The sequence below is a fragment of the Dinoponera quadriceps genome, unplaced genomic scaffold (genome assembly GCF_001313825.1).
Source record: "Dinoponera quadriceps isolate SergipeBrazil2010 unplaced genomic scaffold, ASM131382v1 scaffold777, whole genome shotgun sequence".
Classification (NCBI taxonomy): Eukaryota; Metazoa; Arthropoda; class Insecta; order Hymenoptera; family Formicidae; genus Dinoponera; species Dinoponera quadriceps.
The window spans coordinates 873,472-897,928 of record NW_014555488.1 but is presented as its reverse complement, the minus strand read 5'-3'; the positions used below and the strand labels follow the sequence as shown (position 1 = coordinate 897,928).

Sequence of the window (24,457 nt, the reverse complement as noted above, 5' to 3'; positions counted from 1 at the left end):
TATATACTCGTATATATATGAATTAACTTCTAACTTATATATATATATATATATATATGATCTTATATAGTTTCAAAATGCGAGAATTCAGAGAACGGTCTGTAAAAACAATTTTAACACACTGAACTGATTCGTTACATATTACGATACTGCATTATAAATATTTATCAAATGTAAACGAAAATGTGATGTAGTCTACAAAATTATTGCCTTATATCTTTCGAATTAAAATATTCTTGGATTTTACGGGTCGAAACTTCTGCAAATATTTTTGGTAAATTCTGTTATTCATGTGTCGAGAATCATAAATCGTATCGTCGAGAAGGGCGGAAATTCCATATGTTTAACAATTTATTTAAATCAGACGATGACTCCATTCAGCATAGCTATGTACAATGTACAATTGAATAGATTTGGTATTGGTGATAAATTGACTGAATCGTCGAATGCTATATGAATAAGTTTGAATCTTCGCAGAGAAGTCACAACTTGCCGGATACATTGCTTAAATGGCGAAACTACATCCCGAAAACCAGCACGCTACCATCTTCGAGTATCCATTGGTTAACGGTTCGATGAACTCGCGTACGGGAAAATTCACTACTTTTTGGGATAGAACATTAATTTCGTGGACTTTAAGGTACTCCATTTGTGTCTCTTGGCATAATATGTAACAGCAGTGATAATTGCCATAATTCCAAGTGCCTGTAAATCATCGATATTAAAGTATAATTGGGATGAGATAGTTCAATGTGAAAAAAAGGGTCTAGTCATGGATAAGAAGGTTGTCACACATTTTTCGATGCAGTTCGGAACGTAAACGATAATCCAATGAGAGAACTCGTTCTCGAAAGACAAGTTCTCTCATTGAACCGCCTATTGCGTTCCGAACTGATCGAAAAAAAATGTGACAACTTTTCTGTCCAAGGCTATACATAAACATCGTCATCATTTACCTTGATAGTCATTCTTTTTCTGTCGTCAAATTCGTGATTGGAAGACCACATGAGGAATGTGGTAATATCTTTTGTCACTTGTGAGGCAGTTGCAGGAGTACCATCTTCGTATTCTAAAATTTCATCATAAATAGCCTGGAAATATGAAAAAATAGAATTTTGATTATTTACTGGCAAATAAGAATCAAACGTTGTTTTGCATCATAAGGTTTGTAACATAGTTTACAAAAAGCTAATACAAAGGATCCAGGTACCAGGACCAAAACGTTCGTTCGACATTTCAATAGCTCACCTGTGCCATACTGATAGCACCACCTGGGAAATATGGATTGAAATATTGTCCTTCTCTCAAAGTGACGCCGGCTGGTGGATCGCAATATCCAGTTAGCAAAGAGAAAATGTAGTTCTGTAAAATGTGAGATATATCTTTAAATAAGAGAGGATTCAATAATATTGAAAATATGATTGTAGCATACACAATAGCGTTAAATTTGTGTTATCGAAGGATTATCGGAGGAATTTAAGTTCGATCTTTTCTCGGAATAAATATAGCGCGAAAGAATAGCTTACCTCTCCGTTGTGCCTACCGTTGACCATATAAGACAAGTCAGGCGGATAAGCGCCATTGTTCGCTGCTCTGGCAGCTTCCTCATTCGGGTACGGGGATGGTACGTAATCAGATAGTTTTCCCGGGCGCATGAAGTATGCTCCGGTGTCATCGGGGCCATCTTCGATCTGTATTATAAAAATTCGATATCTATTACAGCTCGCGTGCGTAACATTACCACACATGAGATTTTTATATTTGATACTGTACCAAGACTTCTTCCGCGATAGCTTTCGCTTCCGCTTCGGTGTGCGTGTTATTGACCAGATGACGATATGCCACGTATTGCAAACTGTGACATGCTGCGCACACGTTCTTGTACACTTCCCATCCTCGTCGCAAACTGAGGAAAACGTTATAAGTCAACAAGAATGGTCATTTTCATCCTTTCTGCGAATGTTACGTGATAAAAACTTGTACCTAGCATGGTCTAATGAGTTGAACCATCCATAAAAATCCCATTTGTATGTTGGTGGATGAGCTATCAGATCGTAAGCTTTTACAGAATTATCTAATGCATAGATAAGAGCACTGATGCCACCAGCTGTTACTCCTAGGCATGTTAATAACTGCAAATAAAAGCAATAAGGGTATTGTTACCTGCTATCTTACACTAGTTTACATAATATACTCTAGTTTACATAATATCACTGTTGCATATTACATAATAACATTATTATCTATTGAAAAGATAGATAGATGAATAAAGAATATCTTAACTTACTATTAGAGCATGCAGTGAAAACATATAAAGCTGTTTCTGACAGATAAAGAATTGGACAAGGTTGGGATATCTTCAATTAAGACAAATTAAATTCACATACCACTTTTCGACCCCTCGACCAATCTTTCACCGTGGAGAAATTGCTGGCCTATGGAGACAAAATTTGAGAAACTCAGATAATAAATTCATACAATATCCTATAAAGAGAGAAAAAGAAATCTTGTTGGTATTCTACCTAAATTAACACAACATACAGAATACAAGTTGCAAGTAATGTTTCTTATTTTTCACTTGTCTTCACATATTAGCTTTTTTCATTCTTCAATTATTTTGAATTCACAAATGTCTGGTACTTACATTTCAAATAGTCATATTATCACTTATAAATACAAACTGTATAAACTTGATTATATAGAACAATATCCATAATATCAAAAGTATATATGTATTCTCTTCTATCTGTCAAAGATATGTTAATACCTCACATATCAAGAACAGACTGATAAATTCCAACTTCCTATTCATTCATGCGCTGTACGCATATTATTGTGATAAAATCAAATCAAGAGATGACACAAAGATTAGCGCTTCAATGTACAATCTGCACAAAATTCAATTCCAACTTGCTTGAAGCCGACGGTCGTGACACTTGACAGTGCGTTATCGCTCCTACGATCGCACGGAAGAAAATCCGTCGACCACATGCTGACTCGTAAAATATGCTAACGACACGCGTTCACCTGCCGTTATTCGCCGCTCATCGTTCAGGTGTACCCGCGACAGTCTCACGCACGCACGTTTGATCATGGCAGCATCGCGATTTGCGGTGTCGTCCCACTATTATATAACATCTGTTAAAGTGTCGTCGAAACATCTCACGAGCTGAAGGTCGCGCGACGTCGCACCCTTCGCCGTCGCCCTGACGTCGCGCAGGTGTCCCGTAGAGTGCGATATCGCGAGGAAACCGGGATTGTCACAGCAGCCGACGACCCGTACGGCGGTGCCCCGCGGAGGAGCCCTTGGGTGAACGCAACGTCGATATCCTGACACCGACGTCGCGTCGTCGTCGGCTGAATTCACGCGAGGGAACGTGCGGGATAGTTACGGAGCCGGTGACGTTCGCCGTTCACTTACCTGGCCGATCAGCGTGCCATAATTCGGCTTTAAAAGGCCCGATTTACAAATTCGACCTAACGTCGCCGCCATCTTGGCCAGATGTCCGATATGTCGAGGTGCTAGTCAGTAGAGAGCTCGTTAAGCTCGGTCGACGCGCGACGGACGAAGCGGTCGGCTCGTCGCGGCAAATCGTTCCGCGATTATTTCAAACAGAACTCGATCGATCGCGCGCGAATCCTCCGCGAGCGGGCTCGAAACGAGACGCGCACGAGGCGAAGTATGACTTCAGTCGAGTCGCAGCAAGGCCGCCAACGTCACGACAGGAACGTCCGCTTGTTTCGAATCGGCGCTGCCTCTCCTTTCGGCCTTCTCTCCGACATTGCACTGTGCTACACTTTTCGCGGGGAAAGGAGGAATTTCGAGGAAGTGCCGAAAGTGCAGCTGTAAAAAACGCCCTGGAATCCGCGGCCGCGGAATTTTCCTCTCGCTGACCCTGCGACCTCGCATTTCGTACGACAAACTACGTATGCCTGTTTCGTTCCTTTGGCTCTCTCGCATATCGTGCGTTTTGTTTGTATAAACAATTTCAAGATCCATGAGGTACGAGAGTTCAAACCACAAGTTCTACCGTCATCTGCCGTGCACATCTTTATTATCCCGAGATAATCAGGAATTTGATGAGAGCTCTCGTTCCGCCGAGACGTAATTGCAACAACTTGCTGTTACGTACTGCGCGTTATTCGCGTTCGCTTTCTTCTCACGGAGGACGAAAGCGGTGTAATTCGAACGAGTTCGACTTGGAATTGCTCACGATAAAATTGGCAACGAACGAAACTCCTTACGTTCATGACACATCGCATGATCCTCGCTAGATTCGAAGGCCGTCGGCCATAGACGAGAGAATGACTAGATCATCTCCGACGGCTGACATGTGGAGAAAGCGTCATCCTTACCTCTCATTGCTGCGCTGAATGTACACATTACGTGAGAACGAATTAGCGCAGCTAATCTTCCCGTCGATCTCTCGTCACGGTGCTCCGCGCGGTTATTTCCGAGCGTGGCTTGAAGTTGCCCCCGTCATGGCGGTCGGGCGGAGGGAGGGGGTAGCGGCGCATGCGTCGCGCGGTTGGTACTCTTGGCAGTTCGCCGTCGACCATTGGTGTCAGCTGGCAGGTCGCTTCAGATGGTGTCGTGAATCCAGTAATATCACATCGATCAGCGCGCGGCGGAGAAAGAGTCAAGATGAGCGGTGGAATGCCGGAGCTCGGCTCGAAGATCAGCTTAATATCGAAGGCGGATATTCGTTATGAGGGCCGCCTGTTCACCGTCGATCCGCAGGAGTGCACGATCGCCCTGGCTAACGGTGAGTACGAGAATCCAAGATGGACACCGCGCCGCATCATCCACCGCCGTCCCGCCGCCGACGTATCGCGTATACCGAGGCCGTCTCACGTTACGACGGAGAGCCTACGTCTCGGGGCGACGGATATCGAGACCCCCGCGGCGGTCTTGATCTCTCACGCTCTCAACTTAGCGCGCGTCAAGTCGCATTACCGCGCTCGCGGATAAACATAGGGGTCATTTTCCCGTGCCCGCGGCGCCGAAATCTGGACCTTAACAAAAGCCGCCGGCTTCGATCTTCCGCCGGGCGGACAACGATCCTAGATCCTCGTCCCCGACGTCCGTCCCTCGGAATGTGCCAACTTTCGGTACACCGCTGCGGAATCTGCGATTCCGACGCCGACAGCCCGTCGCAAAACAAGCGGGGTCGCCGTGACCGGACCTCTCTCTTTCTCTCTCGCAACGAACGTTTCGAGAAAGTGTGTGGAGCCCGATCTTTGCGAAGCGGCGAAGACCCACGACTGACGCGTGTTATCTCAGCTACAGGTTCGATCACGTCGCGCGATCGGCGAAAATGCCAGGTGTCCGGTGACCATCGAAGTCGTCCGGCATCATTTGATCCGCTTTGTTATTACGGTTATTTGGCTACGTTGGCAATCGCCGAACTTGCGTGCAGAATTAACGGACGAAAGCCGTCCTCGCACCTTTTGTCGATCTGGAATTATGTTGGGGCGCCTTTGTGTCTCACGATGGCTGCTGATGTGAAATTTGTAACTTTCCGAAAGTGACGACACAATTCGTCGTCACGCTGCTGACATACCTCGGAAGGTACTCGATTGTATGCAAAGTTAGGAAAAGTTCGGTACGTTGCTGAAGATGTAATTTTAAATTTCAATTTGGTACACGTAACGTACACGTGGAATGTTTGCCTCTTTCTTTGCCCTGTTTACATGTCCTTGCTATTCTTGTCCTGTTAGATCTAACCGTATAGGCAAATGACTTTAGAATTTCGAGTGTAAGAAACAAATATTATTCTTGTACTTTGGATTCACATTGATTTCTGTGAATTTTGCCTTGAGCTGTGTGTGAAAATTTATAAACATGAAAATTTATAAACATGAAATTCCTCTCTAGATAAAATTGACAAATATAACAAGTATCGTGCTAATGTATATTATACAGTGAATTTATGTAAAGTAAATAATATTTTTTTAGCATCACACACACACACACACACATAAACAATAGGTTGTAATATTATTACTTCAAATTGTAATATTATCACTTAATTGTATTATTATTACTTGAAAAGTTTCAGATTAATAATTATTTATTGTACTTCTCACAGTGCGCTCCTTTGGTACTGAGGATAGGGAAACTCAACTCCCTGTGGCACCTCAAAATCAGGTGTACGAATACATCCTGTTTCGTGGATCTGACATCAAGGACATCAGGGTTGTCAACAATGTCAGTTCTATACCCAATGATCCAGCTATCGTGCAGGTAATTGTTTTATTAATGCTGTTCCTCCATACATCTTTTTCACAGCAATCATATATCTTGTGTACATTTTGAATTGGACATTAACACAACTTGAAAGACGAAATCAATTACGTTACACATAGACTTGCATAATTTGATTGTGATTCTTTATAGATGACAGTCCAACCAACTATGGGTCAACAGTCTTATCAACCACAACCCAGTTATGCTCATCCAATGATGGGTCAAATGGGTCCAATGGGCGGCCAATATGGGGCCCCATATGGTATGAGTATGGGAGCAATGGGTCCGGTAATGGGAATGCCTACCGCAGCTAGAGATCCCCGTGGAGCAATGAATAAACAGCCAAGTGAGTTGAGCTTGGGCTCTGCCGAACCCAATGCCATCTCTATCCCAAACTCACTGTCAACGGCCAATATCGACCCAATACAAAAAGATCAATCTCTGGAAGATGGTAAACTGTTTTTGCTATGAAGTATTCCTTGCCAATGGCATGCTTGCTGCTTGGTAATGCTTTTTATCTAAAACTGCTACCATAACGTAATATGAGCGTAATAGTTTCAATAATTTTACTTTGCTTTCCTTTTTTTCTTGCTTCTTACGTAGTCTTCTTCATATTCTCTTCTCATCCTGCATTGTTAATATATATCTGGTCATTACATGGGTTGGATAATGAAATTTAAAAGCGTGATGTAGTTAATATTGTAAAATTTAATAGGAGTATTTAGATTTCATGCATTTTGAATTTATAATTCAACTTGGGGCTTTTAGATATATTCGATGAAATCCATCGAATGTTGTATATTGTGGCAACAAATTTTACAATCATAAAGTAAACCTTTTAATAACTTGTCGCGTGCGCGAGTGATCCTTTTCGTGTCATATATGAAAATTAATTTATGAAATGAAAACATGCTGTTCTTATAACATTATACTTAAATGTCTAATATTATTTCTTTACAAGCTTTATACTTGCTTCGCTTGGCTTGCATGTGCAATATTGTATAAAAATTTTTGCACTTATGCACAGTGAAATTTTTGCATATTTTACAATTTCATGTTTTGCAAATTTTGGAAAATATTTTTTACAATATTCGCTTTGAATTTATATATACACGTTTGTTCAACTTGTACATTTAACTCCATGCACTCTCTCATAATTTATTTAAAAAACGAATGCATGATATTTTTAATTTTGTTCCGTTTATGCGTATTGCCGCTGTGACAAGTAACAGAATAGCAAGAACAGTAATAGTGTATGCCAGTAACTTACAATCCTCGAGAGATTTCTTTTATATTGTATACACACACACAACTTTCCCGCAAAGCGGTGCGATTTTTAACTTCAAATTGGGATTGAAAGGTTGATGCCTTTATTTCCTTATAGTCGAGTTGTTATTAGTCACGTTAGTGATGTCTCGTGAATGCTTGTATGCAATAGATGTTCTCGATTTGCCGTAGCCCGTCCAGTCGAAACATGTATTACATAATGACTTTACCTGTGTCGCGGCAATAGGTGTGTTAGATCTTATCAGTGGTGGTTCACGCTCCACCACCCCTACGTCGTCCTTACTGACGAGGAAAAGTCCTACGATGGATCAGGGGATTCAGGTAGGACACGATCAGCAGTCGCAACAGCAGAATAATATTGGAAAGTTGAATGATAAATCGAACATGAGGACCGTCCAACCACCTCGGCGCGACCATGACAGGTATCTCTCGCTCGAGCAATAATTCGTATATTTTACAGCGAAAAAATGTGAGATTTCACGTTCATCACGTTCCTGTGATGAAAATTCCATTCTTCTGGAAATCGCTGTTGCGGAAATTGCTTGAAACTCTTATCGCCTTGTTAATATGCTCGATTATGTCTCATTATTTGTACGAATTAAATGAAACCAAGTCACTGTTATCCTTACCGTTCCCAACACTTGTGTTTAATTGTCACTTGTGTGTTTTTCAGTCACGGTACTAAGAACAATACGGGCATGCCACAGTACAATGACGGGAAAAGGGATATGATGAAGCAGGACGGGCAAATGCAGGGGCAGAGCGGTCATGCTCAGGGTGGCCGAGGTAACCGCGGTGGTTGGGTGAATCGCGGAAACATGAGAGGCAGAGGTGGCAGGGGACGCGGTGGATTCCGCACGAATCAAGCGGGCAACGCTGCTAAGCCTAAGAACACGTTGAAATTTGATAATGACTATGATTTCGAGCAAGCGAACACCCAGTTCGAGGAGTTGAGGTAAGCGCGAACGTTCTCGCGCATCGACGTCCCGTTCGTTCATTCGCGATTCAACATGGGGCATGGTCGTGCAGGATTCATTTCAAGTATTCCTTTGAAATGACCAATGTGGATACCATGCCAGAGTAAATCAAATGTGAATTTAAAGCAGTTCGTGATTCTGTCAGATCGCGCACCGCTTACGCATCACATTAACATCGTCGTCCTGCTGTGGAAGAAAAGATCACTCTGAATGTCGTAATCATTTATTTAGCGGTCGTTAACGATCGAGCGTCGAGAGTACAGCCTACACTGTTATTCTCGACGCTCGCCTTGAGTGGGAGGCCGGCTGTGAAAGACAATAACTCGTCTCGCGTTATGGCATTCTGACGTATGTGTTGCATCGTAGGTCACAGTTCGCAAAGACGAAGATCGATGCCGGTGCTGACAATGAGAAGAAAGACGACAGCGGGAACGAGACAGGTGCGGGTGAAGGCGAGCCTGAGGAGGAACCGGAGGTTGTTCATTACGATAAGTCGAAATCGTTCTTCGATAACATTAGCTGTGAAGCAGTTGAGAGGAGTAAAGGGTGCGTATCTATTAGTATAACGGTGGATATGATTACTTTGCGATTCAATGCGACTACGAGCTAATTTCGTTTTTTAAAAGAGAACTTGAAAGTATTCATGAATATAATAGAAAACATTATATTTTTTTAAAGGGACGATATAGTTTAAGTAATGAAAGTAATAAAAGTAGTTGTCTTGTTTGAGTTCAAATACATATGATAATCAACTTGAGTAGAGATAACATTTTTTTCCATACTGCTCATNTTTTTTTTTTTTTTTTTTTTCAAAAGTACGTTAGAGTACTTGATACATTTCATCAGTAGTCTCATGATTCGTATTTCGAAATATTTCACATATGCTGAAAATTTTCCAGGCGATTCCAACGTACGGATTGGAGAACAGAGCGAAAGTTGAATTCGGAAACTTTTGGTGTGGCTTCCACAAGACGTGGCGGGTTCCGCGGACGTGGTTATTACAATCGTGGAATGGGAGGCATGTACAGAGGTGGCGGCGGTGGTGGCGGCAATGCCGGCTTCCGCGGTGGCTATCGAGGTACCAGGGGCGGTAATCGCAAACCTGGTAACCAATTACAAAATAACACGGGGAGTCAAAATCGTGTGACCAACGAACAGTCTACTTCTCAATCGCAACCGAATGTAATCTAAAAAAAGAAAAGCGAGAGAGAGAGAGAGAGAGAGAGGGAGAGAGAGAGAGAGAGAGAGAGAGGAAAAAAAATTAATTTGTCACTGGTACGGCGTAGGTATAATAAAGCATGCCGGAAAAAATATGCGATGTGCTGCTACGTATAAGTATTCTATATATTAAGATTTTTACTGATATGTGCTCCACCGTTATGGACTGATTTGGGTTCGAATTCGGCAACCGCATAACGGAGGTAAATACGGAAATCAGATTTAATGTAGATTATTTTAGAACGGAGCGCGTTTGCAATTGTCGAATCAGTTACATGTGGCGTTTAAGTGACGAGAATCGCACATGTGAACGCTGTACGTGTTGGCGCATATGACTCTTTGCATCGATATTTTGCGGCTGAATGATCGAAGAAGGTACTTTTAGAGACAAATCTTTTCTTACCGCTTAGTCGACAATGATCATGGTGAATTTGCGTTGTGAGACGATTTTCGTCGGGAAGGCGGGGTCGATTACAGACGGATAATAATTTTTCCTCTGTTTTTTACACTGGTACACTTATTTATATGGGTTAGTGGAAGATTCCAGGATAATCCCCGCAGCCACCTTGAATCGATGATTAATGATCATGTATGGCTGATGTCTGTGGTTAAGTCGAGGAACGCTAAATTCTATCGTGATCATTCTTCAGTACGGTTTTTCTCAAAACATGACTATAAGCAATTATGGAGTGGCTTTACGATGTTGGTGACTTGATTATACTGGTCGTTATGGAATAGTTGGTTTGTATCCGTTGTATCGGAAGTGATGGCATAGACGTGCATAAAAGTACTTTCTCGTCAAAGTATGTAAGAAATCGATTGTGTATCTATTTGCATTTGTCGAGAATATAGGATATTTTGAGATACGTTACAAGAAAAAAAAATCCGGCGAAGTGCCGTACTTCATTTTCTTTTGGTTTCTTTTTCTTTTTTTTTCGAATATACGCAGACGATGTTTTCGCGTCCTCGGCGTAAAGTTAATGTAAAACACATGATTTTATTAGGGCGGATAAATAAAATCGGGGGAAACAATCGAGGGAATATAGTAATTTTTGTATTATTGAATTTGATTGAATTAAAATCTTACGGTCCGCTTATACTTTCTTTGCAAGATCTGTATTGTAGGATTATGAAAAATGTGAGCGTCGGTCTTATTGTTGTAAGTAGCTAAGTTCTAAATTATGTTACATAATTGTCATCGTGTTCCGCACACTTAAGGATTCCTCGACTGCCTTTGAATGTATCGAACGTGCTGCGCATCGACTAATGAGAACAGGATGGAACAATAGCGTATTATATTTACTATTTAATTAATGCCTGTTAAATTTATATTATTAGAAAGACATAGAATGATCATATATATATATATAATTGCAATTTAGACGACTGTTTTGTCGGTTCATTTTTTTTCTTTTCCACTAATTCCAGTAACTCGCTGCTATAACATGCATTCTTTGTTCGAAAGGAAATTGCGACATTCACATTCAATGGAAACGTTGTGCTTATATAAAGTTAACAATTACAACGAGCATATTCTTATTGAAATTATATTTAATTGTAATTAATCCATTTTCCCTATCAACATTTACTCAATTATTTCGATCTGGAAACAAAAGTACTGTTCTGTGTGTAAGTGAACAATAAACTGAGTTTGTTTATGAGTCAAGTAAATATTTGTAAGTAAGCTGAAGTGAAAAAAAAAGAAATCCCTCAAGTGTTCGTTGAACAAGATATGAAACGTAAAACAAAGAAAACACGTGCATTTTCTTTCTCGTTGATACAAATATTTCTCGTTTAATTATTCACGCTCTCGAAGAATCCTTGATACACGACGACGCTGTGCATAAATTGTGTTAAATGGCGATGCGAATACGACTAAAGCATGATGATGATGTCCTTAAAGATTAAGACGCGGAAGAAACAGAATAAGAATATTATTTGCGACTATTATTTTTCTATGGCTCGTACGGAGTCCAACTCATACAGATATTGTATACATACATACGTACACACATACACTTATACATGACACACATAACTCGAGATTTACATAACTGATAAGCAAATCCTCCATAGGCTATTAAAGGAAACACAGAGTAAAGTAAGGAGAATCATAGGAATAAAGCAGTGTAAGCGAATAAAGAGAGAAATATGGTGATGAGGAAATTTAACTTTTAAGTTTCATGCATAAAGCATGCGAAGAATAAATAATGTACGCAATTTTCCGAGAATGAATTTTTGTTTTGTACAGCGGATATTATGATCCCCGATGCTGAATAATACTGAAATGATGAAATAACGCGTCGTGTCATTTCCAATCTCCTACACGTTTCTTTCCGCTCGGGCCGCTCGAAACGTGACAAAGGAACTCTCTAGTTTCTCGACGATGAAGTTGAAATATCAAGAGAATGTTACTGCAGATTCACGATTAAATTTTGTAGCTTAAAATCGCTCCGATGTCTCTCATATTTAATCCTCATTAACGTCTCGCCCTTCCTATATTTCCTACAATAACGATGATTCTGATATAAAAGAACAATTCATGTTTGTACATACATTCGAGTGTTAGATGTGACGATTTTTGAATTGGAAACGCACGCGCACACACATACGAACATACACAAACACAATGCAATCGGAGATACGAGAGATGCGTGTCGTACGATTTCCGGGAAAAGAAACATTACCGAGTGTCGATAGAATTGCGTAACGTCTTCAATAGATCTCGATTAACGCACGTTACAAGGCTATCGTGTACCCGATGATATCGAAATATTTTCAGAAATGTGCTGCATATTGTACACGTTGCGCGAGATTAGGTCATTTGCAAAAAAACTCTACGCGCTATATCCAGTGCGTGTGTTTTGTCTGATCAAAACACATGAAGTGATATGAAATGATTTATTGAACGATAAGTGTCAGTGTTAATTCGTACAATTTAAACCCGACGGAAGCTCTTGAGTCTTCCCTTATGTTGCGTACACTTTTCCAGCAAATTTTATGGCACCCAGGCAGCACACAATATTTATAAAATATTAAAAGAATATAAATATTAAATATTTTATAAATATTCAAATGTCCGAGAAAGTCAGGCGTGAGAATTAAACATTAAACAATATTTATTATAATCTTTCTCATACCTTACTTTCTCGGACGTTGAATATTTACTAAATATTTAATATCTATGTTTTTTTAAATATTTGCTGTCTGGGTACACAAGTTGACTCTAATTAAAATATTCGTCCGAGAATCACTTGGATCTCAGCGTAGTTTCAAGGTCTAATTACCAGGTTTCATTCCAATATAAGTCTTATCATTTTTTTTCCAATATGTTTATTGTGCGTGAAGTCTTGATCACAGATTGACTTTTGCCTAAAACTTGATATTATACATTTATCGAGGGGGAACGAACGTTGAAACATTCGTGCGTTTAAAGAAATTACACAACGGAAATATCAAGATTTTTCCCGGTGAAAGCGCGCATGTAAAAAGATACAAAAGAAAAGCTGCAAATATCCCTAGTACAGTCCTAGAGTTAATACGAAGTAATCGACTCGGAGGAGACGTGAAAAATAACGCGGGAGGAGATGTTATGTAACTTTAATTTATAACACCTCGCACGCGAGACACTCCGCTTCGACTGCGATTCCCTCTTACGCTTACAATTAATTATGTATCGTTTTGTGGATTATTGCTGCCAGGTGTACTTTCGCTTGGCAATTAAATATTTTCGTGATATGTTCAGAAACGTGTCTTATCGCTTATATGTACTTAAGAGAAACAACCGTTTTGTTAGGTGCTACCCCGTTGGAAAGAACCAGCTGGAAAATCCACACAGGAACTATATGGAGTCCTATGATTGCTCCTGAAGATTTGCACCAAAACCCAGGGCTTAGGAAGGAATCCGTGTGGATTCTTGCATGGACCTTTATTATCCTACATGAATTCACACGGAGTTCCCACGGATTTCCATGGGAATCCATCTGGGAATCCATTTTCAACAGGGCGACGACATTATGCAATGCGTTAGATCGCGCGCGTGAAATTCTTCCACGCGGCACGACTGCGGGATTATCTCCGTTCGCGGCGCGAATTGCGCAAGGAAATTTTCGGCGCTAATTGGACCGAACTATCACGGTCTGGCACTCGCTAATTATCAGCGGAGTGCGGTCAGGCGCAACTCATCAGGCTCGCTCTCGTGGTCTCGCAGACTTCCCTTATCGTGTGACCTCTCGTGACCTTAGCGTCGACGTGCGCCAAGTTGTTCTTGTAGTAACGACGCAGCGTGCACGGATTCGGCACGTAAACTTCGTACGGCGCCTTGCCGCTCTCGATAACCCAAATACTGCCGGTCTCGCCGATTCTCAAGATCGTCATTAGTCCTTGCGCGACTATGTAAGGCCTGTAAAAGCGAACGTCGTTCACATAATGTACAAAGCGATGAGAAATTTATTTCATTTAGTGATCACACGTAGTATATCGCGCCGAGTGAAATATAACATTACACGTTAAACGAACGGTAGTGCTTACAACCTCGTGAAAGGCTACGTGTCTTTGAAAGAGAGAGAAATAAATTGCAAGTATATCTTTCGTAGAAATCGGTATTATTTTTTAACATAGAAAAATACTTGTTAAAATGATGTAGATGTAGATTTCTGATTAAGATGTTTTGCATTTATCGCTACTTGCAAAAAGCTATAAGTAGTGAGAAATGCAAATAGTTTATTTAATTATTTATTGATTTATTATTATTTAGTTAAAGAGGGAAGAAGATATTTATGTTTTACACTTTAAAAGACCGCAAGAAAATCCAGTTAAATATCTCAAGAGCGACTCACGTTTGTATCGCGAACTGTTCGAGGTTCTTGACGAAATCCGCCTTCATGACTCTGGAGAGTAGCTTATTAGGGCTGTCTACCGTCAGAGCGGTTTCTGTCAGTCCGGGACATAGAGTTATCACAGTGACACCGGTCTTCTCGTAGTGATTAGGGTCCTGTCGGCGAATAAACGTAATGAAGAACCGGGCAACGAGAGTTAAAAGTTCCAATATCTCGTGATTTTTAAGTTTGTCTATGCAAAAAAAAATGCTAGATTCAAGTAAATAATTACTCCAATACTCCTTTCTTTTTTAGCAAACTTTTACTTGAATCAAGTATAATATTTACCTGAGCCGAAAGTCAAATATTTTTCGAATAAATTATTTAAGTAAAATATTTACTTGATCCAAGTAAAAATTTGCTAAAAAGAGTATTAGAGTAATTATATATTCGAATCTAGCATTTTTTCTGTACATCACGATTGAAATACTAAAAACTATTCGCTATCATACTCGGTAGTTGTTTAAGTGGTTCAAGTCTAATCTCTCATGATCGTTTATGTATATACTTTCGCTTACCGAAAGAGATTGGGATAAGCCGATGACGGCGTGCTTCGTGGCTGTGTAAACAGGAAGCTGAGCCGTGTTCCGTATATCCACATGTTGGCTCACATTCACTAGAATACCGCCGTGGCCGCCCGTGTTTCTGCTCATATATTTCATAGCCAGCATCGCAGTGTTGATCATACCACCCTGCGACGAAGCAAACGTTACGTAACCAACACCTCGGCAGATTCGAAATTATTTTATACAGATTTGTCGTATCTCTCACAAATAATTTCTTATTTCGTAACTCGATCTTCGTGTATTTCTCTTACGAGTGCGATTTATTTACGCAATCAAACTACCTTGCGATAAGAGCCGCTAAAGAACACGAAATCCCAGATAGCATTGAGACGTCCTAAGAAGTCGTAACGACGTCTCTTAATACATATTGTTCGAAAATATATACTAGATAGATATATCTTGGTATATCTGCATCGTGATTAGTAATTACGTGAAGATGCGTCCTCATACAATAAGAATTTGGTCAGTATATAAAAGAAGCCCGATGTCATGAAAATTGCGGCGATATTCAAAGATGCCATGAATATTGCTGCTTATTTTGCCCGAAAGAGAGCGTTATTAATTCGGAATTATTGTTATGATAAGGAGTCAATATTTTAACTAAAATTATGGCATAATAAATGAATATTTCTTAAAATATATTTTAAATATGTTCCCATACAGCAAAAATATTCAAATTACACCAGATATCGCGATATCTTTAGGATATCCCTATGATATATTTTGGACATTTTTGATATGTTGATTATGATGTTTCAATAGCATCACAAAGTATACATTAAATATTTATATATTAAGTTGGTGCAAATGAAATGGCCGTTTATAAATATAAAGTTGAAACTTGTATTTTTCAAATTTAAAACTTACATAACTCATCGAAATAGCTTCTACCTACTTCAATACACTTCTGCCAACGTGATCCAAATGCATCAATGCACTTTCTAAAAAAATCTAGAGAGCGTGAATCGATAAACTCTTTAAATGCATTCTTCACGCTTCTTTCTTCATTGAAATTTTTGCTTGCCAAAAATGCATCCAGATGCTTGAAAAGATGTGTAATCTGTTGGTGAGATGTCTAGAGAATAGAGAGGGTGAAGGAGAACTTCAATGTTCACTCGGCGAGTTTTTGAACGGTTTGTTTTGCAATGTGTGATTTAGCGTTATCGTGCAACAGCAACATACCATGTCTGTTAACCAATGCTGGCTATGGAGCGCACAATTTTTGGTGCATGGTGGCAATTTCCTGACAGTACTTATCAGAATTTATAACCTCACCTTGTTTGGTAAATGAATAATGAACGATACCTTTGCTAGACCACCATACAGACATCATCATTTTCTTGGGGTGAAGATTCGATTTTGGAATGTATTTTGGAGCCTCATTCGCATCTAACCACTGCGCAGAACGTCGGTGGTTGTCGGACAAAATCCATTTTTCATCACAAGTCACAATCCTGTGTAAAATTTCATCTGTATTCTGTCGCAACCGCAAAGAAATGCAGATCTCCAAACGTCTCAATTTGTCTCTCTCTATGATTTCATGGGGGACCCATTTATCCAACTTTTTCACTTTTCCCAACTTGTTTAAATATCGGACGGCAGTTGAATGATCAACTTCGAATCTTTTAACAATCTTTCAGATTGTTAATCTTGGATCTGCTTCAACCATCTCCTTCAAAACAACGTCATCAATGACGGAAGGTGCGTGTCCGCGAGATAAATTGTCGAGGTTTGTGTCTCCAGAACGAAATTTTTCAAATCAACGTTTTGTCGTTCTTTCACTTACAGTATCTTCACCAAATGCAGTATGAATGTTACGCGTTGCATCGGCTGCAGTATGACTAAGTTTGAACTCGTATAAGTAAATTATACGAATTTCTCTATTTTCCATCACAGCGTTAATGCAAGCTTCTATGACTAACAGTACAATATAGAAATAAAGTTATGTGCGCTAAATCACATGTGGATCATGTACCTTTCACACAGTAGATATACACCGTCCTCTGTATAAAAGAAAAGTAATCTATAGGGGTTGGAAATTCAAAACACTGAAAACGGACATTTCATTTGCACCAACCTAGTACTATGTTCAGTATTTCTGCACGGAGAAAAATATTTTGCTGGCACAGCAAATTGTTAGCTACTACGGGGACAACCAAAAAATTTGTTATACGGAGAAAATAATTTTGTTGTTATAGCAAAACGTCGTTGCGACAGCGATAAAATTTAGTCGGCACAACCAAATTATTTTACTGTCTATATATCCAACAAACAGCAATTAATATTCTTAACGAATCTTTTTGCTGCCCAATCGAATCTTTTTGCTGTTTAAACAAGTTTTTTTTCGGAGGAGAAGGAAATTACTGAAGAATCGATATGTATTATTAAGAACTTGTTATATTAATTAACGAGACACACTTACGATGTTCACCGCGATTTCCTTTTCCCATCTTCTCTCGTCCAAAATGCCAGCGTTATTTACCACGATGTCAATGTTCCCTAATAACGACGACGCTTCCTCGAAAGCCTCTATAAATTGACAACGTACAGATGCGAAATAACATAGCGACCATCCGATAAATAAACACGTTTGTACACGGAAAAGAATAATTTAGCTGTTGCAACGAAATCATCGTTGCTACTGCGTATTAGTTACGAGAGCGATAAAATTTAGTTAGTACGACCAAATTAGTGAATTATTCGTAATTAAAGCAGAGATAATTTTGTTACCAGGATAGAAAAATTTTGCTGAGTGAATTCATCTTTGGACACGTTAATTTACTGTTAGAACAAGATAGTGTTTTCTTACATTTTCCAATTTGTTTTTACAGCAAAATAGTTCGTACATTCAGCGAAATATATCCAGCGAATGGTAATTGATATTCTTAACGAATTGTTTTGTCGTTCACATAACAACTGACAGATTTTGCTGCGACAGCATAAAATTTGCTATGTCGGTAAATTATTTTTCTCCGTGTACGCGACGTCAGAATTTCACTTTGCAACTTACCGGACATCTGTTTGTGATTCGACACGTCCGCGTGTATAAAGTGCACTTTCTTCTCGCCGTAAGATTTCTCGATACCAAGCGCGATCCGTTTGCCAGCTTCAACGTCAATATCTAGTATAACTATTTTCTACAAGAAATCCGCAGATTATACTTTCGAGCAGATACTTTTGAGCAGAAAGCGCGACCGAGAAGGAATTTAAGTTTCTCCTTTTCGTTCACAGTGAGTTTAAGTTTCTTTTAGTGCTGCGTGTGTTGTATATTGTTGTTATTCGACTTACGTTTGCTATGTGTTTTAAAAAGTGATTAAGGAAAGCGTAACCCAATCCTGCCGCACCCCCGGTAATGAGAACATTCTTCCCGGAAACAATGCAATTGATCGCCTCGATCTCCTTCGCTCTTTCCGATGCCGAGGAACGACGGCGGAACGCTCTCATGCCTGGTTCTGCAATATGAAATTCACCCGATGAATCGAGGTAAAGGGATTTACTTCAAGAAGACTGTAAGTCGTAATGAGTTTAATAAGAATTCGAAGAAACTAGCATTATGTATGTTGAAATATCTATCTGCTCGTGTAATTAGAAAAAGATGGGTCGTTCGAAAGCTGATCCGAGAAGCACAAATTGGTTAGCTAATCGTTGTCCAACGTCGATCAAATATTGGGTAACGGTTAGCCAACTAACTGGTGCTGCTGGAGAAGATATCTGCAAAAAAATACTTTTTATATGTGCTTCTTGAGACTAGCGTAATATTTTTAATTTCTATTTTTAAGATCTTCTAAATTAAAAATAGAAATTAAAATAAAATTTTGATGAAAAACTATTATGATATTAAAGACTAATATATAGACATTTAATATATAGACACGACATTATATATAAATTTCAGAATTACTGATTATTTTGTTTTTAAAATCCAGTGGTGTAAAGTTCATAACTTATAGTAACACTCGAAACACACACACATACACACACATGCATATATTTAAACACTTATATACCTTTTTCTATTATTTGTGCATCTTTATTAGATGAACTGATGTATAAATATAGCATTAATAAGAAAAATAAAAAGATAATTTGCGTATTTGTAATCTTATGTATATATACATATGTCTACCTCAACTTCGTTTCAAATTAACATTTATTATTTAGTTTTTAGGTGGCAAAATAAATGAATAAGAAAGAATAGAAAAAAAGTGTATAGAAGAATGATTTTTTTCGATAAATACTAAATTTATGTGTGGTTCCCTTGATACACCACTGAAAATACATCATTAAGCTTTATAACTTCCTTAACACTTGTTGCTCAGCTAGTTTTGAGCGTAAAACCCATGGGGTTCAAAGTTGCAACGCGTATAACCGTATATACAGATTTAGAATACAAAATAAATTATGTGCCTAATGAAAGGATGATGGTATCTATCTACTTCTATCCTTCCATACGTTTCTATATCTTATATGTTATTTAATGTAAATATCTTTAATATACTGATTTGATAACAACCACAATTATGTGTGAATTGTTTTCTAAAATATCACGAAAAAATATACAGGGTATTACACGACATACTGTATAAATTTAAGGCGCATTTTTTAAAATATAAATTAAAATATAGAAAATGTGTATTGTGTACGTATATGTTAATGACGAAGGAGGCTCAATTTGAACAATTTATATGATCCTTATGTTTTTTTTCTTATTTTCTATTTTTAATAAAAAATGTTCCAAAAAATTGTGTTACCACACATTTGTAAACTTTTAACACTTGTAAATGGATGAATTATAAAATATTTTCTATTTAAATTGTATTTTTTATTTTCTGTTAAAATTTACATCAGAAAGACGCAAGTTTGATCATATTATAATAAATATATAATGTTAATCTTGTTTTTTTATTACTATTTTATTAGTATATATTAGTATACATATTAATATTACAAATATTTATTAATATATATTATATATATATTATACAAACATGATATATTATTTTCACATTCAACATTTCTATAAATAATTCATAAAATTATTCTTATTTCAGTTATTATAAAACCATCATCTATATATAGGTGACAGTTTAAATGTTAACGTGTCGAAGAAACTGGCGATATGTCCAGTTAATTGTGCATTACGTTAATATATTATGTCAATGTTGAATTACGCTATTATTCGAAATTATATCGCGCGTGTGCCTCTGGTCACTTTTACGGAGACCTGTGTAAATATACGTCTATCTGAGGCGAGTTTATCTATCTCGTGTATAAAACGACTTATCGTGTGATATTTAACGAGCGAACGTCCCATCGATCTCTGCGTTACGGTCAACCTTGTCTAGATAACTCGTATCTCGTGAAAAAATTGAAGTAGTTTAAAATTCACATTAATAAGCATATTCCCCGGACACGCTCCCGTTCTTTTAACATGCTTTCTGTAACTTCAAGAAGACGCACTCGCGTCGGTTTCTCGCGCGTCACAGTCCAGACAGTACAATGTTCAAAACATAAGACGTTTTTAAGACATCTTTAAAATGTTTTTGACATTTCACGTCCAAACGCCTTTAAGATTTTTTTAAGACGTCTTGTGTCCTGATTTTGAACATTGTATTGCCTGAGAGATGATCAGTTATTAATAATATTTCTTCCTTCGTCGGAAGTAATCTGAAAAATTGCAAGATCTGGAAAATACCTTTTGAATTGTCACGTTACATTTTACATAACGTGAGGCACTTCGCCGAAGCGCGTGATGAAGAGACTCACCTATTTTACCCTCCATGGATGAAGCCGCTATGAATTTTCAAGAGATAGGCGCAACCAATCTTTCCGGGCCGTTTCAGTCCTCTTGCGATGATACCGAAGAAAGAACACGTCAAGAAAAACTCGCGCCACTAGCACGTTCAATTCAACTGAGTTCCAAGACTGAGTTTCGAATGGTATTTATACGCGGTAATATCGATGCGCGGGATTTCGTGATACTGCGACTTCGGTTTCTGCGGTGGCGGGGATGATTCAAGGGGCGAAGGATGGACTCTGAACGAGAGACCGCACACGCACAGATTGGTAGATAGAAAAAGCTCTCTACTACTGAGAAAATTTCTTTCAGCTTTTCTTTCCTCTCCACTTAGAAATTTGAAATCATTGGCGACTCTGAAAGTTTCGAAGCAATACATATGTCTAAAGGACGTCTGAAAACGTTGTTCACAATGAAAGCAATAAGATTGTTGAAATAAGAAGTAAAAGAGTTTTTCAGATAGAATAGAGCGTAAATAAATCGAGAATAAACGAAATGGATCATTCCTATTTCTTATTCTCTATGGAAATGAGAATAATCTATTTCGCTTACTCCTGGTGTTACGTTTTATTCCACTGAAAAAACGTTTTCGCTCTCTACTCCGACAGTTACTACTTTCATTGTAGACGGCCCTTTAGCCCTGGGTTATAATATGGCTTTAAGGCGTAAGGATTAAGCAAATCGACTAACCATGATCTATTATTCTTTGAATAAATAACTGAGATTAGTCAATTTGTTTACTGATTACGTTCTAGAGTAAGGTTGTGGCCCAGGATTTATTACCTTAGATAGAAAATAGAATAAAAGATATTGTTGAATTCACACAGAAGGTTTCAGATTTTGAAATGTTTGCAAATTCTCTGAGGTTTTTATAATTGGAAACATGAGAGACAATCCTGTTTCTCTTAGGATTTAAATGTATCTCATCGAGAAATGAACATCGAATCGACGTCAAACTGACGTCAAGTCGACGTCGAAACAATCAAAATTACATCGGATCGACGTCGATATTTTATTTCTCATTGGGATAAAGTTTTATTAATAATTCGAAAGTTTTACCATCATTCATGTACACGTGCAGTCGGCGGATTAAAGGTCGCAACACTTTTCCCCGATGAATTTTGCATCGCATTCTGTATATGCAATAGGAAAATGTATCTTCTAAGAATTAAGGGAAACAAATTCTTCTATCGAACGCGAGATGCGAGTTACGAGACTCATCGTGGAAAAGTGTAGTAGCCATTAATCAGCCGATTGCGTACCCTCAAATTTTCGATCGACCGCCAACGGATCTCGGGGTTGACTTCAGCAAGCTTCCCGATATGAGGAAATATCACTCCTATGTGTATCGAAATGAATGATTTACTTAGATGTTGTTTTCAATCGCGATTTTTCACGACTTTTCGACGCATCCGTCGCGTTCCTCCGGCCTGTCATTGTCTCACTTATCTTCCCTCTCGCTAGACAAGCCTACTTCTCCTCTCATCGGGCAGTTCCCGATAGCGTTTTCCCCTAATTAACCTCTTCCGCGAGGACCAATTAATCGTGTAGCGCCGTCAGCCCGTCTCCTGATATTAAACCTATTGAACACGAGCCGGCCGAGATTTCTCGAGGCGGCTGCGCACTTTTCCCTTCTCCTCGCGGTATTATAATTGCGGTGCGGCGGTATCGATATCGCGGGTAGGTCGTGATCCAGACGGTACATCACTACGCTAGGTAATAACCCGTTTCTCGACAATGTTGCGCGTTCGCTCTATCGCGTGCGCCGCCGCTGCCGCACAGTTTGCAGCGCGTTTTCTCTGCAGAGCGCAACAAATAATAACACGGAGAGAGCGACAGGGAGCGCGGGGAGCGAGATCAAAGACCACCGTGTAGAGTTTAATATTTCCATCCAGAGCCAGGCCTTCCCCACGAAAGGTCCGCTTTTACATATTTGATCTTACTCAAGGCGAGCCACGCATTCTGTTAATAAAAATTTACGACGACACTCCGGGCTCGGAGCTGGGCTGCCAGGTGGATTGTATATTATTCGCACCGCGGGATGCAACTAGAAAAAATATTCTTGCTGTTATAAATATCCTTCTTATATCATGCTACAGTTTTTTCAGACTACCTTATATCACTTCTGGATTAATATTTCCTTTCGGTGCATCATAATAAATTCCCACGCTCCCCCGTTGTGCTTTCGCTTCATAATCTCTCCGCTCTTCCTCCCCGTGAAAGATCAATTTTTAATTTAGCGTAGAGAGAAAAAGAGGGTGGGAGGGAGGGAGGGAGGGAAGGAAGAGAGAGAGAGAGGGAGAGAGAGAGAGAGAGAAGAAATTGCATGGAAGAGACGCGACTGAAAAAAACAGATCTAACGCGAACCATGCACATGAGAAAAAGGCGTTTAGTATTTATAATCGCATAGCGAAAGAATTGTAGTCAGGGGAATCATTTTTGTAGTAAGTGTGATGTAGTATGTATATGTATGTAATGAGGGAGTGAGAGCGCGCGTGCAATCGACCCGAGTTCGCACGGTGCGCTCTCACTCTCTCATACGTACTTTTGCAACGGTAATTCGGCATACTGCTCAATATGTCGATGCAACACTCTGTATATTGTTTTGAGAAGAAGTACTTAAACATTTATTTTTAGGACATAAAATTGATTTCACCTTATTGCTATGAAATCAATTTTTCCGTGAAATAAATCTTATATCCCACAAATAAATTGTTAAGTACTTTTTCCAGTGTGTTACTGCTACTTCCTCGTTGGAACAATGAGAAGATATAGTGTGGGAAAAAACTATAATTTCAGTAATATTAATCACTTTTCTCTCTCAATATGACGCACTCGCGAGTCTTAGGATAACTCTGGCGAATTGAACGCGGGCTCCGGTAAGAAATGACTTTTCGTTACTTGACGTAGAGCGTCGTAACACACGGTTCGTGGAACGACGATGACGCTTGCAGAGGTCAATCTTGCACGAACCATGTTCCGAGTATTCGACACGCGACGGTCATCCGCGATCGTCTTGATCGAACTTTCGTTGTCGAATCCGGATGCAACAGTCGCATGCACCGAGAAGAAGCAACGCAATAAAACGTTATCAATTGTATATTATCGACGCAGTCAGCCCGAATCAAATGTTGCCGACCTCTCGGCTTATTGATCTGCTCGTTACGCGCGAGACTTTTTCCATTTATTTTTAATATCCATCCGCGCATTCGTGACGGGGATTTCGTGGGATTCGATCAAGCGAATTCATTCTGTGACGATCAGTCGGGACGTCCCTGTCGAACTTTAGCAAACCGACAGTGAAAAAATCAAGGAGAGAATGGCTGCGATGATCGTCGCGGCAGAGATCCCTGATTCGCGCGATGCTCGCAAATTGCAACGCTTGCAAATTGCAGCGCACTATCGCCTCCGCTCATGGCGGTCGGTCGGCTACAGAAATAGCGGTCGTGTGGCACAAAACGGCGATAAGAGCTCGACGTGCGCAC

At 39.4% G+C, this 24,457-nt stretch overlaps 3 protein-coding genes across 4 annotated transcripts; 1 reads left to right on the top strand and 2 right to left on the bottom strand.

The window, feature by feature from the left end:
* Nucleotides 1–333: 333 nt before the first annotated feature.
* LOC106744378 (cytochrome c1, heme protein, mitochondrial) lies at nucleotides 334–3,493 on the bottom strand. Its single transcript, XM_014619082.1, has 8 exons — nucleotides 3,422–3,493; nucleotides 2,388–2,435; nucleotides 1,984–2,132; nucleotides 1,774–1,906; nucleotides 1,527–1,691; nucleotides 1,249–1,362; nucleotides 957–1,091; nucleotides 334–705 (listed from the first exon to the last, which is right to left on the bottom strand). Exons 1-8 carry the CDS (start codon nucleotides 3,491–3,493, stop codon nucleotides 601–603), a joined length of 921 nt encoding a protein of 306 aa, XP_014474568.1. The 3' UTR covers nucleotides 334–600.
* A 1,029-nt stretch (nucleotides 3,494–4,522) lies between these two features.
* On the top strand, nucleotides 4,523–9,759 carry LOC106744376 (protein LSM14 homolog A). Of its 2 annotated transcripts, none has more exons than XM_014619079.1 (7): nucleotides 4,523–4,766; nucleotides 6,093–6,247; nucleotides 6,401–6,701; nucleotides 7,764–7,959; nucleotides 8,211–8,492; nucleotides 8,881–9,060; nucleotides 9,414–9,759. In XM_014619079.1, exons 1-7 carry the CDS (start codon nucleotides 4,646–4,648, stop codon nucleotides 9,703–9,705), a joined length of 1,527 nt encoding a protein of 508 aa, XP_014474565.1. In that variant the 5' UTR covers nucleotides 4,523–4,645; the 3' UTR covers nucleotides 9,706–9,759. The 2 variants fall into 2 exon arrangements, with proteins under 2 accessions (XP_014474565.1, XP_014474566.1); XM_014619080.1 differs by having other exon boundaries at nucleotides 4,526–4,766; nucleotides 6,401–6,596.
* Nucleotides 9,760–10,773: 1,014 nt separating this feature from the next.
* On the bottom strand, nucleotides 10,774–21,126 carry LOC106744377 (15-hydroxyprostaglandin dehydrogenase [NAD(+)]-like). The gene is made up of 7 exons (XM_014619081.1): nucleotides 20,942–21,126; nucleotides 18,464–18,627; nucleotides 18,186–18,312; nucleotides 17,598–17,704; nucleotides 15,128–15,301; nucleotides 14,571–14,725; nucleotides 10,774–14,134 (listed from the first exon to the last, which is right to left on the bottom strand). The coding sequence occupies exons 1-7, from the start codon at nucleotides 20,955–20,957 to the stop codon at nucleotides 13,903–13,905; spliced, it is 975 nt and encodes a 324-aa protein (XP_014474567.1). The 5' UTR covers nucleotides 20,958–21,126; the 3' UTR covers nucleotides 10,774–13,902.
* Nucleotides 21,127–24,457: the final 3,331 nt, after the last annotated feature.